The sequence below is a fragment of the Lepisma saccharinum genome, chromosome 15 (assembly GCF_977018435.1).
Source record: "Lepisma saccharinum chromosome 15, izLepSacc3.1, whole genome shotgun sequence".
Taxonomy (NCBI): domain Eukaryota; kingdom Metazoa; phylum Arthropoda; class Insecta; order Zygentoma; family Lepismatidae; genus Lepisma; species Lepisma saccharinum.
This window is the reverse complement of record NC_139243.1, coordinates 2,830,622-2,844,113: the sequence shown is the minus strand read 5'-3', so window position 1 is coordinate 2,844,113 and position 13,492 is coordinate 2,830,622. Positions and strand designations below refer to the sequence as shown.

At 35.9% G+C, this 13,492-nt stretch overlaps 1 protein-coding gene across 1 annotated transcript in view; it reads right to left on the bottom strand.

Annotated features, from left to right (window-relative positions):
* Nucleotides 1-13,492, bottom strand: part of LOC145999363 (polycystin-1-like protein 2) — a 57,281-nt gene that overhangs the window by 1,133 nt on the left and 42,656 nt on the right. The window contains exon 14 of the mRNA XM_083136309.1: nt 3,014-3,778. Within this exon, the coding sequence (XP_082992435.1) occupies nt 3,014-3,778 (765 nt within the window). The remainder of the gene's footprint in view (nt 1-3,013; nt 3,779-13,492) is intronic.

The following is a 13,492-nucleotide window of genomic DNA, read 5'->3' as shown; positions in this document are numbered from 1 at the left end:
AGTATTTGAATTTGGAAACTGGTTCAAACAAGTTGTTATCAATAATTAGATTTCGGTTATTACCTAACACTTGGTTTCGGCCTGTAAGCATATATTTAGTTTTCTCTTTGTTAACTTCCAAACTTATCTCTTTAGCAGTTTTGAAAAATATTTAAGCATTATTCTTAATTGTATTTATATCATTCCCTAATAAGTCTACATCATCTGCATATGCTAACAACTGAGTCACACAATTAATTTTAGTCCTTCTTTAGCTTCTTTTACCTTCCTAACAGCATATTCTAAGGCAAAATTAAAGAGCAATGGAGATAATGCATCTCCTTGTTTTAACCCATCATGAATTGTAAATTTGTCAGACATATTACGTAATACCCACACGAATTTTACTTTCTGTTTCACTGGTGCATATTTTTATCATACTAACAAGCTTCTTAGGTATTCCAAACTCTACTAATATATTATATAATTTATCTCTTTTGACCGAATCATATGCTTTCTTGAAATCAATGAATAGCTGATGGACATTTTGATTATATTCCCACTTTTCTTCAAGTGTCTGTCTGATGTGAGAAATTTGATCTGTAGTTGATCTGTTACGTTTAAATCCACATTGATAATCACCTATAATTTCATTAGCATATGGGGTTAGTCTTGTTAAAAGAATGTTAGATAATATTTTATATGTTGTTGAGAGTAGAGAAATTCCACGGTAATTATTGCAGTTCATTTTATCACCTTTTTTAAACACAGGAACAATTATGGATTCTTTCCACTGTTGAGGGATTTCTTCTTTATTCCATATTAAATAAATTAATTTATGAATTTGACATATTAACGAATTTCCACCATATTTAATTAACTCAGCTGGTATTAAATCAATGCCAGGTACTTTGTTATTCTTTAGCCTTTTAATAGCATCTTTAACTTCAGTCAAGTTAGGTTCTGGAACTAAAGGTTTGAATTTCAATCTTGCCACCAAATTCCAGGTTCGAGTTTTGTAAATGTCCCTTCATCAATTTCCTCTAATCATCACTCATACTCATTAGTGGATTTGGTGGGAGGGGCAAGGGGCACGTGACTCTCTCATAAAAGATGGTTAGGTATTATAAAAAGTATTGATAACATTATATTACAATGAGCAAAGAAAATGTTTCAGCAAATCCTTTTAAGCAAAGTCTGGCACAAATGCATTAATCAGGGCTAGATTTACTAGACACCTAAATAAGTCAAAACCAGAAACTGAATCCTGGATTTTCTAATTACAAGGTAGTAGTGTTAAGGTGAGGAGATACAATTACGCACCAATTGTGCATTTATTTCAGTATCGCCCAAATGGGCACTGCTACTAAAACAAACTCTGGGTGTATCCAAGAGTATGAATTTCTTCCCATGTTGCAAGTGCAAACATTTTGTTATGTTGATTATTAAGCTGGACACGATGTTTGAAAAATATGATGAATAATAATTTTCGGAATCCCAAGTATTCCTTATGGGGAATCAACTTGAACATCAAGTTACGGCTAATCAAATGGAAGTTTCGACTTTTCCGCTGGTGAAATTCATCTTCAAACTTCCCTCTTCCCGTTGACATCTCTTTCTATTCCATCGGAAGTTTTATATTCACAAGAGAATGCATCAAATCATACTCCCATATGATCAATGCTATTTTCCTTGCCTCCTGGCAGTGTTGCCAAACCTGATGGGCATAAAAGAACTAAATTTCACCTTAAATGGAGTTAAAACTGACTCTCGTGGAGCTAGATTTACGATGGCTGGATAAAGTGCCTTCTAGGGTAATGTTAGTTGTCAAAAGGAGTGGGGCACTGCTATTATCGTTAACTCTAAATTGATGACAATTTATTCTTAGTTTTCAACATCTAGATCCGGCGGCAACGCCCATCTCAATAATCCACCGATGGTGGTATGAAATCGAAAGTAAAGAATTCCCTGACGACAATATTATGTCAATTTCACGTCTAACATTGCGCTATAAAGAAGTAGCTGGGGAGATAAGAGAGAGTGGGGCGATGCAGCCAATATAACAATATCACGTCACGTGCAAAATGTATAATTATGACGAAAGGTGGTCTATGTGGGTCGGAACCAGAGATGGCATCATAGTGGGGCACAGGGGGTGGGCATCCCAGTTCACAGCCGAACGAGTGCACGAAAGATTGATCGATTGGTTTAGTTTATATTACTTCGCGTTTTGTGCCTCTTGGCTAATTTGTGAAGATTGGGATGAGTGATGAAATTGATGAATGGACATTCGCAAACAACCAAGCCCGAGCGGGATTCGAACCTGGGACCCTTGGCGTCGCAGCGCGATGTGCTAACCACTCGGCCACAGGGTCCGGCAAGAGTGCACGAAAGAGCCAGATCTGGCTCCAAGAGAGCTAAGTTGGCACACTGCCATGGACGGAAGGGCTTGGGAAGACTCCCGTGGAAATTGTATCGCATGCCCATAACTGCGTTAACTGGTGAACTGATGGTACAAGCAGAAGGTACCCGAGCTACAATATTTCCAAAGTGTGTGATAAATGTACAACTACCTCGATTTTACAAATAATTAATACTATCAACCACATTTGACCACATTTTTTTTTTTAAATGTTACTAGTGGGTGAGAAGAGGTGAAAAAAGATTAGGTTAGGTTTAATTAAAGGTATGGTAGCCTAGTAAAGAGAGACAATTTGGTGTTACCTATATATTTTGGATCATGTTGTGAATTATAATGAAATTATAAATATAAAAAAAAAAATTAAAAAAATTATGTGATCAAAATTGTTATCTGAAATAAAAATAAAACAGACTGCTTGTTTCCACAGTTAACTTGCTATATTACAGCAATGTAACATTGACAACATCCATTGTATAACTGACTCTTTTTTGTTTAAAAATTTGAAACATTTTATAACTGTAACTTTAATCAAATTAAAAATAGATGTCTAAAGATAAATAATTAATAATGAGGTTTAATTTAAACATAACTAAGAATAAAAATAATAATTACCTGAGTGAAAGCCTGCATGATGACTGTCAGCATAAGATTAACGAGCAGAATCGATGTAATTAGGGTGAAAGCGAAGAAATCAAGTGCTGCCACTGTAGACGTCTGCCAGAGACTAATGAAATCAAAACTCCCCAAAACAACAGAGAAGCAGGTCTCGACGGCACGAACAATGTTGCTGTAAGCCTTTAGGAATGGTCCCAGAATAAGGTAAAAGAGTTGAATGAAGCCAAAAAACACAACAAAGAATACGACGAGAAAGCCTGAAAGATCGTTCCAGCATCTTCGTATTGTCTTTCCCAATGTTCCCATCCTCTTGTTGAAACGGAGCAGCTTTAAGAACTTCACTATTGCAATGAACAAAAGAATGGCAAACATGTAACCAAGAAGATCATCTATCAAGCCCGCATACTGAAGATTAACGTACCCATTGCCGTAAGTTTTTGCAAACGTTTCGGTTATCTTTTTTACTACAAAAATCTTGTAAATGTACAAACCAACAGCAATGTAGGAGATTAGGATGATTGCAATTTCTGCGTATCCCCAATATGACAAGAAGTATGCTCGGCGCTGTACGTACATCAATTTGCATTCTCTGTAGGTGTAATAGAATGTGTAAATGATGAAGCCTATTTGGCAGACGAGTACAAACAGACCGAATCCCACATGTTCCTCGAGTAAACGATAGCAGTCGAACCTCCAAGAAGGTATTACCCCACCACCTGGCATAAATTCTGCTAAAATGGACGCAACAGCAAATAAGTTCACCTGGAAAGAGTGAAAATGGTCACAAGCAAAGTAAAGAAACAATGAATCATTTCAGTACTACAACTAAAAATAGTATTTTGACATGCAGTTCGTCCGCATTAGTTGCAACCATTGATACACATGGCTAAACTGTTTAGTCCAGTACTGGACTGTGGGGTGAATCGGGACTTGTTTATCCCGTTTTGCCACATTCTTCGGCCCACCCTGTATAGAGGAATTAGACCGATGCGTGAGATTGGCAGTTCGCGGAGAAACTTTGTTTGTTTTCAAAGAGACTCGCATGGGGGCCGACGAGACTGCCACTTACCGAGCTTCTCGGGACAGACGTTTTCCTTGTTGGGCAAACCAGTGTTCTCCCCGGGCCAATTCCGATAACAGCAACTCCAGCAACGGTGTTCCACGGCGTGATAGCTGGCTGAGTCAAAGTGGCGTGACTCAGCTCTTATCTTCCAGTACACCTGTGAGCCTTGACTAGAACGTGGAAACCTTGCGGATATGGAGTTAAGTATTATTACAAGAATGGTTTAGTTTATCGCGTTACCTTAATAGACAATTTTTTTTTTTTGAATCTTTCATCTCCCTTTTTTTTTACTTAAAAGTTTTTTGGGGAAACATCGTAACTTCATTTCTTTTTTGCGATAATAATTTCCTATCGCCGGGGTCTAATTCCTCCAAAGTATATATGTAGTCAAAAGAAGGAATGATCATGGACTTAGTTTTGGTAGCATAAGTGATGTAAGAGACAGTGGGAACCCAAAGTAAAAATGAATGGTTGACGTGGATCGTCATTGTAAAAAAAATGTTTTTGTGAAAATTTGTCAAGAAGGGGGGTAATTGGTAACTTTTTTTTTTTTGGTAAGAAACTACTTATTTAATGAGAACACGTTGTTAATACTGTTGTAAGAAATTAAATACTCTGCACTTGTTAAGCAAATAAAAAGCGTTTTGAGAAAATACCTAATCTTACTATTCATGTAATTACGCAAAGCGCTGGGTGCTCTTTAAGATAAGTTCACCCCTTCCAGTATAATTTCTTGCGTAGCAGATTTATTATTATTTTTTTTGGCAAGGGGCACAAAAAAAAGGGGAGTTGTATTTTTTTGTTGGTCATATACACGTCAGTTCGTCGGGAATGGGACTAGACGAGCCCGCTATAAAACTCCGGACCAGCTGGCAGTATATGCGAGATCTTGGAGCGACGTACTATTTAATACCAAAAAATAAAATTAAACTGGGATTAGTAGTTTTGACTTGTGCCCATTTTGATTGTCAGATCCTTTTGGTTTTCTCCCTACAGCACCGCAGCCTCCCGTGATTGAGAAACTCAATATATATATATATATATATATATATATATATATATATATATATATATATATATAGTAAGTATTTTCTTTTGTGGAGGGTGTGTTATTTATTTCTATTACAGGGAGATAGCCAGGGAAAAAAGCACGTACTTCCAAATAAATAATAAAAAAATGGGTTGTGACGGATTGTTCCAAACAACATCGAAATCGAGCAAGATGTCACAACTGCTGGAAATTTCTACTGTTTTCAGTAGACAGAATCTACTGTTATCAACTGTACTCTACTTTGTGTCTCGGAAATCTACTGAAACTCAATGTACATGTACAGTATTACATGTTTCAAAACACCTATAGATCTACTGAAAACAGTACAGTAGAGAAATTACAAGTGAAAATATCTTCGTCAGTATTATATTTAATATGTATGTAGCGTTTTAGTTTAAAATGGTGGCTATAAGTATTACACTTCATTCATCCTTATTAACAATTTTTATTTATATCTGTTTGAAAATCTGTACACAGTAGATGTTTCAAAACACCTATAGATCTACTGAAAATAGTAGACAACATTTTCAGCAGGGGTGGCAAGATAGGGATGGCAGTTCGTTACACCTTTCTTTATATTTAACTTGCACATGTTTTGTTTGTTTGTTTCAATGTTATTGTTAGTGTTATTGAATTTATGAAGTTTGGTTTTATACAATGAAAATAAATTATCTAAGATACCACAACTTCAACACTGGAAGCTGAAGTCTACAAAGATCTGTTCTGTTATTGAATGAGTTACAAGAACAGTGTGTTGGAATTAGAACAAAGTTTGCGTTGTGAGTGAAGATGCAAAATTTGTAGAAAGGGCTGTTTCATAGGCGCCGACTCAATGGGGCTTGGGGTCTCGAGCCCCCCAATGTTAACGATAGGGGGGCAGAACCCCCCAAATAATTTTGCTTAAGGCGATCTAATGTATTATTTTGCAGAATTGTGCCACATGAACTTAACTTTAAATACACATTTGAAATGTTCTAGACCATCAATTTTTTTTGGGGGGGGTCTGATACTGCTAAACCATCAACTTTGGGGGGCTATGACCATAGACAGCAAAACACATGACTTATTACTATATACTAAGTATATAATTATGATTATTGTTAACAATTTTACTAAAAAGAGTTTCAAAAGGAGATGTGCATGAACTAGGAGAGTAGATGGGACGTTCGGGCTACAAATGGCTCTCACATGACATTCAGAATGAGATCATTGATATATTACGGACATCTGTCTTATGCTCCGTGGTAACAGATATTAAACGTCGGGAATATTTTGCTATTATGGTTGACGAAACTTCTGACATAACCATACGTGAACAATTTACATTTTGCATTCGAACATGTAAATGAAAATTTAAACATTTTTGAGGAATTCATGGGCTTTTACAACATTCCGAACATTGAGGCCAAAACTTAAAAAAGGGAGAGAGTGAGTCATTCATTAATTTATTTCAGTGATCAGAGTCCCCCAATAATTTTGACAAGTCGGCACCCCTGGGCTGTTTTAAAAGAGTAAGATTCATAGTATTGATAGTGTGTAAGTGACATAAGTGGTATTGTATTGCTGTGAGTGATTTTAATGATAAAACAACAATAAACTTTGACAAAAGGTAAGAAATTATCTTTTAATTTATCTGACATCATGACCTGAGCGACCTTGTTGCAGCCACAATATGATGGAGAGTACATAACTCTACTGTGTATGGAGATTGAGCAGCTATTATAATGCGGTAATCCTTGGTCTTGACAGAAAGGAACATGACAGGCTGCAAGTGAAAGACAGATAGGGAAGCAGGTTTACATTAGCCGTGACCATGCAAATAAGTGTGCATGCGCTAACAGGGCAAGTCTAGTGGTAATATAGGGTAACGGCTGCAAGTGGAACATTAGTAATGTAGTAACATATCCATTTTTAAAAATATATAATAAACAAACACATACAAATGAAATACTGATCTCAAAGCTATAACACAGTTTCATGCATGTTTTCTACCTACTTCTGGTAGAACCTATATCTGGGAATTTGGCCAATCAAGCTAATTTGTTTTACATGGAGGAACAGTAATTTCTTGATATTACTGATATCATATGCTTACTTTCAACTTGTACTTTTGTATTTTTTATACACATTTGTCGTGCAAATTATCTTAACAAGTAACAGTGATATTTAATGCATTCAAGGATAATTCAAGTGAGACCTGACATGAAACTTAATATATATTATAATTTTCTGCATTGCAAACACCAGTCTAAAACATTTTGACAAGACAAATTAAGAAGTGATTATTTGACTGGTAGAAAAATAGCTTTATCATTATATTGCTAACTTTGATGATGATAATTTTGGAAATGTGATATTTACAGAAATTTGAGTGTACACCATGTTGTTATCATGCCAATAAATATTAATCCAATGGTTAGTACTATTATCTTTAGTTGGTGAACATGTGCTCTCAAGGTTCAATCGTTACTGGAAATTCCAAAATTCCAGATAAACCAATGAACATTTCCTATACGTTATGGAATCCACATCCTGCATCACTGATCTGTACAGCATTTTGGATTTTCTATTCATGCATTATCATTAAAATGGCCGCCGGTCATAGTAGTGCGTGTAGAAGAGCTCCTGAAAAAATCGTTAACTAAAAGGTAAAAGGCTGTAAAGAAGCTGTTCGTAAGTGCACAGACATTGTGGAAGCTACAAGACAACTGTATTTGCTCGGAAAATAGGTAAAGTAAGTGAAAAGTCACAAAATGCCGGTTTGTTGTAAGTGCGACAGAACTAAACGAGAGATAGAAAGACTGTATCTTGAGCTCTCATCCAAGAATGAAATCAATGATGTGAAAAACTCAAACATGTGGTCGGAGGTTGTAAATTGCAACGTAAATAAGAAATCTGTGATAAATTCGAGTTCCAACACAAAAGGACAAAATCAAAATGCACGATACAAATTTATACACCATAATCAATTCGAGGTGCTAAACAGTGAAGAAGTTAGCCCCATGGCAACAAGGCTTGACTGCTCAACTGGGAGAAATGCTGGAAATTGTGTGAATAGTGACAGCAAAAAGAGGGTTATTAATAAGACAAAAAATCGCCCATACATGAAGAACCAAGACGATAATGCTGTACAAAACAAAGGGCGCAAAGGGAAGATTTTGATCTTGGGGGATAGCCATAGTCGTGGCATTGCGACGAGAGTAACAGAGAGACATGCGGATTATGAAGTAACTGGATTTACCAAACCCGGAGCACCATTAAGTGAGGTAGTAAATTCAGTGGCTTTCAAGTGCAAGGACTATGGAAGCGACGACTTCGTCATCGTAATGGGTGGATCTAATGATGTAGCAAGGAATGATACAAAATCAGCAATTATAGCCCTCAAAACTTGCCTTGAAACAGTAAAAAACACAAACGTTATTGTTAGTAACATCCCACTATGACATGACCTAATGCAATCATCATGTGTAAATGTGGAAGTAAACAAGACAAACTCCAAATTTTCCAAAATTTGCAAAGTTTTCCTAAAAGTGCAAATGTTAAGTGCAAATGAAATCGGAAGAGATGGTCATACCACCCACGGCCAACACTTCAATAGAAGAGGGAAAGATTTGCTGTGTGACGAACTCTCCCTATTGGTAAACAGTACACCTCCCCCCCCCCCCAAACTGGAAAAATGCCATAGTTCTTCCGGCTCCAAATCCTACTGAGAAGACTAAGAATTTACCCTTGGCACAACCCTTACTTCAAGATATCACAGAAGTAAATCAGGAAATAGTAAATAGTGGTAACCACATCAAGCAAAATGCTAAAAACAATCAAGATGATAGTGAATCAAAGGAAAGTTTGACTAGTGAAAGTGCAAATAGAAGTATTGAAGATACCCGTCGGAAATCTACAAGGGAAAGCAAATTCCCGTTAATGCATGACAGTAATTTTTTATGGGGAATGTAATTGGATCAGTGGGCTGCATGGATACTATGGTAAGTTATAGGAAGTCAGAAACCTTAAATAATTCTCACCAAAACCTTGAAGTTGTAAATTCAAATGTAGATAAGAAAATAATGTGTACAAGGAATGTTAAGAGAAACTGTAATTTGGTAAGAAATGGTAGAGGATCAATATCTCTGAATATATTCCATCAAAACATCCAAGGACTAAACACCGAAAAGAAACTAATGGTAGAAACACTCCTAGCTGATAAGTTAGCAGATAAAAACATCATCTGTTTCACTGAGCATTGGCTAAAACATGATGAAATATGTTGTGTAAATTTTGCAAACTTCATTTTAACTTCAAACTTTTCAAGAAGTAAATTCAGGAGAGGTGGTGCATGCATATATAGTAAAATTGATATCGCAGTAGAGGAATGCAAAAAGGTTTGCTCACCTCAACATTGAAAAACACTTTGAATCATGTATTATCGAATTACCAGAACTAAAATATATAATCATGTGTGTATACAGAACGCCATATAGTGATTTGAATATATTTGTCAGTAACATGGAAGTTATTCTAAATCACTTTCAGCAGTCTAACAAAAAGGTAGCAGTGATAGGTGATCTAAATGTTGATTTTCTAAAAAAAGAATGTAAATCATGAATTAAACATGCTTCTTAACATGTTCAACCTAGAAGCAATGGTTAAAGTACCTACCAGAGTAACAAAAAATACAAAAAGTGCTCTGGACTCTATTGAACACACTAGTCGACCAATGCACAGTAGAGGTTTTTGACACTGGATTTTCAGATCACTTTGCGCAGTCTTTCTCACTTTCAACACCATTTTCACAAAGCAATAGCAATGTTAAACAAATAAATGATTATACCACCATAAGCGTTTTTAATGTTGAAAATACAACTTACTTCAATCATTTACTCAGCAATGAAGATTGGAAACATATACCGTGCGTTCATTTCGATCTTCGGCCGAGAGATCGGGAGAAGCATGGCGGGCGGCGCTGACGGAGATGCTGACATTTGCGGCCTGTAATGCCCACTTATTTTTATGGACATATGCAGACATTTATATAAATATTGCAAAACGAGCACTAACCTTTGTTATAAGAGTACGGTTTTAATTTTTGTACCTTAGTGGCTGTATGTGCTGATGATTTTGACACGCCCATCTCCTGTGAAACACGGCGTAGAGGTTTGTTTGGAGAACGTTCTAACGCTGCACCAATTTCATCGAGTTTTGCTTCGGTTAGAATCACTCGTTTTTGCTTAGGTGTTTTAAAATTTAACGATCCAGTTTATCGTAATTTAAGGACAAGATGTCTAACCGTATCTCTATGTGGAGATGAAACGCTTGGGAATTTATGTACAAATTGCCTACACACTTCCCGACACGAGTCTGTTTTCACGTAAGTGTCATACATAAAAATTCTTTGTTCTAAAGTGAAACTTGAGCTGGCATTCCAATCGTCTCACTGACACAACACACACACACACTGCAATAACACAAGTAACGACAAGTAACCAAGAATAACACTCTTGCGCACAGTACGAAATTAACACGCTCTTGGTATACATCTGCTCGCCACTATATTCACAGCTCTGTCTTAATCTAGTCGTGAAGGAACAAAAACTCGAGCTCGGAGATTTCGGATTGCAAGGAAGCTCACGAAAACCATTGACTTTTGACGGTTTCGTCTGCAGCGTAATCTTGATACAGTGTTGCACATTCGAAACCTCCAAACGATCCCCATCGATACAAAACTTTTTCAAGGATATAAACTTAAGCAGGACGTTACTGGTCAAAACTATGATTAAAATGTTTTATTATCTGTGGCTCTTAACATCGTTTCTAAAGCGTATTTATTTGTGTGATGAATTACAGAAGAACTTTTGCGTGTTATAACACAGGTTAGTGCTCGTTTTGCAATATTTATATAAATGTCTGCATTAGTCCATAAAAATAAGCGGGCATTACAGGCCGCAAATGTCGGCATCTCCGTGAGCGCCGCCCGCCACGCTTCTCCCGATCTCTCGGCTGCAGATCGAAATGAACGCACGGTATATGAGTGTAGCACAGTAAATGATGCTTTCGACAAATTTCATTGCATATTTTCTTACTATTTTGATGTAGCCTTCCCAAAGAAGGAAGTTAAAGGGGCAACACAGAAAGAGAAACCTTGGATCACAAAAGGAATAAAGATAGCTAGTGATAGAATGAGATTCCTAAACAGGGCTAGGAAAAGCACAGCTGTAACAATTGATTTTGAAGAATACTTCAAGAAATACAAGTCAACATATAAACGTGTGTTACAAGCTGCAAAGAAAGGGCATAATGGGAAACTAATTTCAGACTCTTCAAATAAATCCAGAGCAATGTGGGGCATAATAAAAAAAAAGAACTGCAGGGAAATTGCAAAAAACTAGAAAACATCACACTTTATCAAAATGACACAAACATAAGCGATCCTTTGGTAGTGGCAAACTTTTTTAATAAATATCTAATCAATGTAAATAAGGATAAAGTCGAAACCAATCAAAACTCTGGTAAGGTTAAAATGAATACACATAGTGCATCAATGTTTCTACGCCCAGTCTCTGTTGAGGAACTGACAGACATCATCTTAAAAATGAAGAGCAAATGGTCAACTGGCTTGGATGAAATTCCATCCTCAATTATAAAGAAATGTCACACCCATATCCTACACCCACTATGTTATCTAGTGAACCTATCCTTTGTTACTGGTGTGTTCCCAGATAAACTAAAACAAGCAAAAATCAAACCTGTGTATAAAAAAGGGGATAAGCGTAGTGTAGATAATTACAGGCCCATAGTTCTGCTTCCACCCTTCTCAAAAATCATGGAAATTGCAATGAATAAACAAATTACAACTTTCTTAAATAAAAACAACATAATATCTAAATCACAACATGGTTTCCGTAAAGGCAAATCAACAACTACAGCAATATTTGAATACATCGAACATGTCAGACAACTCCTGGACAATAGGGAACAGTGTGTAGGTCTCTTTCTTGATTTATCAAAAGCTTTCGACACAGTATCGCATGACCAACTTCTGAAAAATTAAATCACTATGGTATAAGGGGTATAGTAAACACCTGGTTTAGATCTTACCTGCAAAATCGCAGTCAAGCTGTAGAGATCTTACATGTAGAAGGGACAAATACCAATGCATCTTCCCATATCTCTAGGCTAGAAGAAGTGACATGTGGTATTCCTCAAGGCTCTATTCTAGGGCCAGTACTATTTACCACATACATAAATGACCTGCCTTCAAACTTACCCTCAGTTAAAACTACCTTATATGCAGATGACACGAGCATTGTGATAACTGGCAAAAATGAACAAATTCTAAATTCAAATATAAAAAACACCTCAAACGAACTCTGCAAATGGTTCCCCACAAATAAGTTGACGATAAATAAAAACAAAACTTTAGCAATAAAATTCCATCATTCAAGAAATAAGAACAATGAAGAACCAGTAATAAAAATAGAAAATGAACACGTCAAATATACAAATTCCATAAAATTCCTGGGTATTTGGATACAGGAAAATCTCAACTGGGACATACATATATAGCACCTAGCAGGGAAATTAAGCAAAACCATATATGGTATACGAACCTTAAGAACCATAATAAACAGGGAGACAATAAGAATAACATATTTCAGTCTTTTCCAGTCAGAACTAACGTACAAAATTGTATTTTGGGGGAATGCTAGAAACAGTGCAAAAATTTTTATTTTGCAGAAGAGAGTAGTACGAATTATGGCAGGAAAGAAAATAAATGAACCATGTAGGAACATTTTCAGGGATCTTGGCATTCTACCATTACCTTGCCTATATATATTACATTTACTGTGCTATGTAAAACAAGATATGTCTAGTTTCTCCAAACGTATCAAGGAAGTACATCAATACAACACAAGAAAAAATCACAATCTGGTTATACAAACTCATAATACCACTCTCCTTGAAAAAGGTCCTAAATTCGTAGGTATCCACCTGTATAATAAATTACCTGATCACATGAAAACAATGGAATCAACTACCCAATTTAGGAGGGAATTAACAAAATTCTTATTACGACATTGTTTTTATTCAATAAATGAATTTCTAAATTTGTAAATATTCAATTACATAAATTGTCAACAAAGAGGGTTCGGTTGTACAGAAAATGGAATTATACTATTTATATTATCATGTATGAAGTATTCACTATATGCTATTATTGTGCCTAAATTATCATTAATCGGTTCTGTATATATATTGCATTCTTCCATGTACTATAAGTCACATAGTTACTTTTACATCTTATTTTTACACTAAAAAAAAAAATCTTTGATTATTATTGTGCTCGCCTTAAATATTGTATGTAATT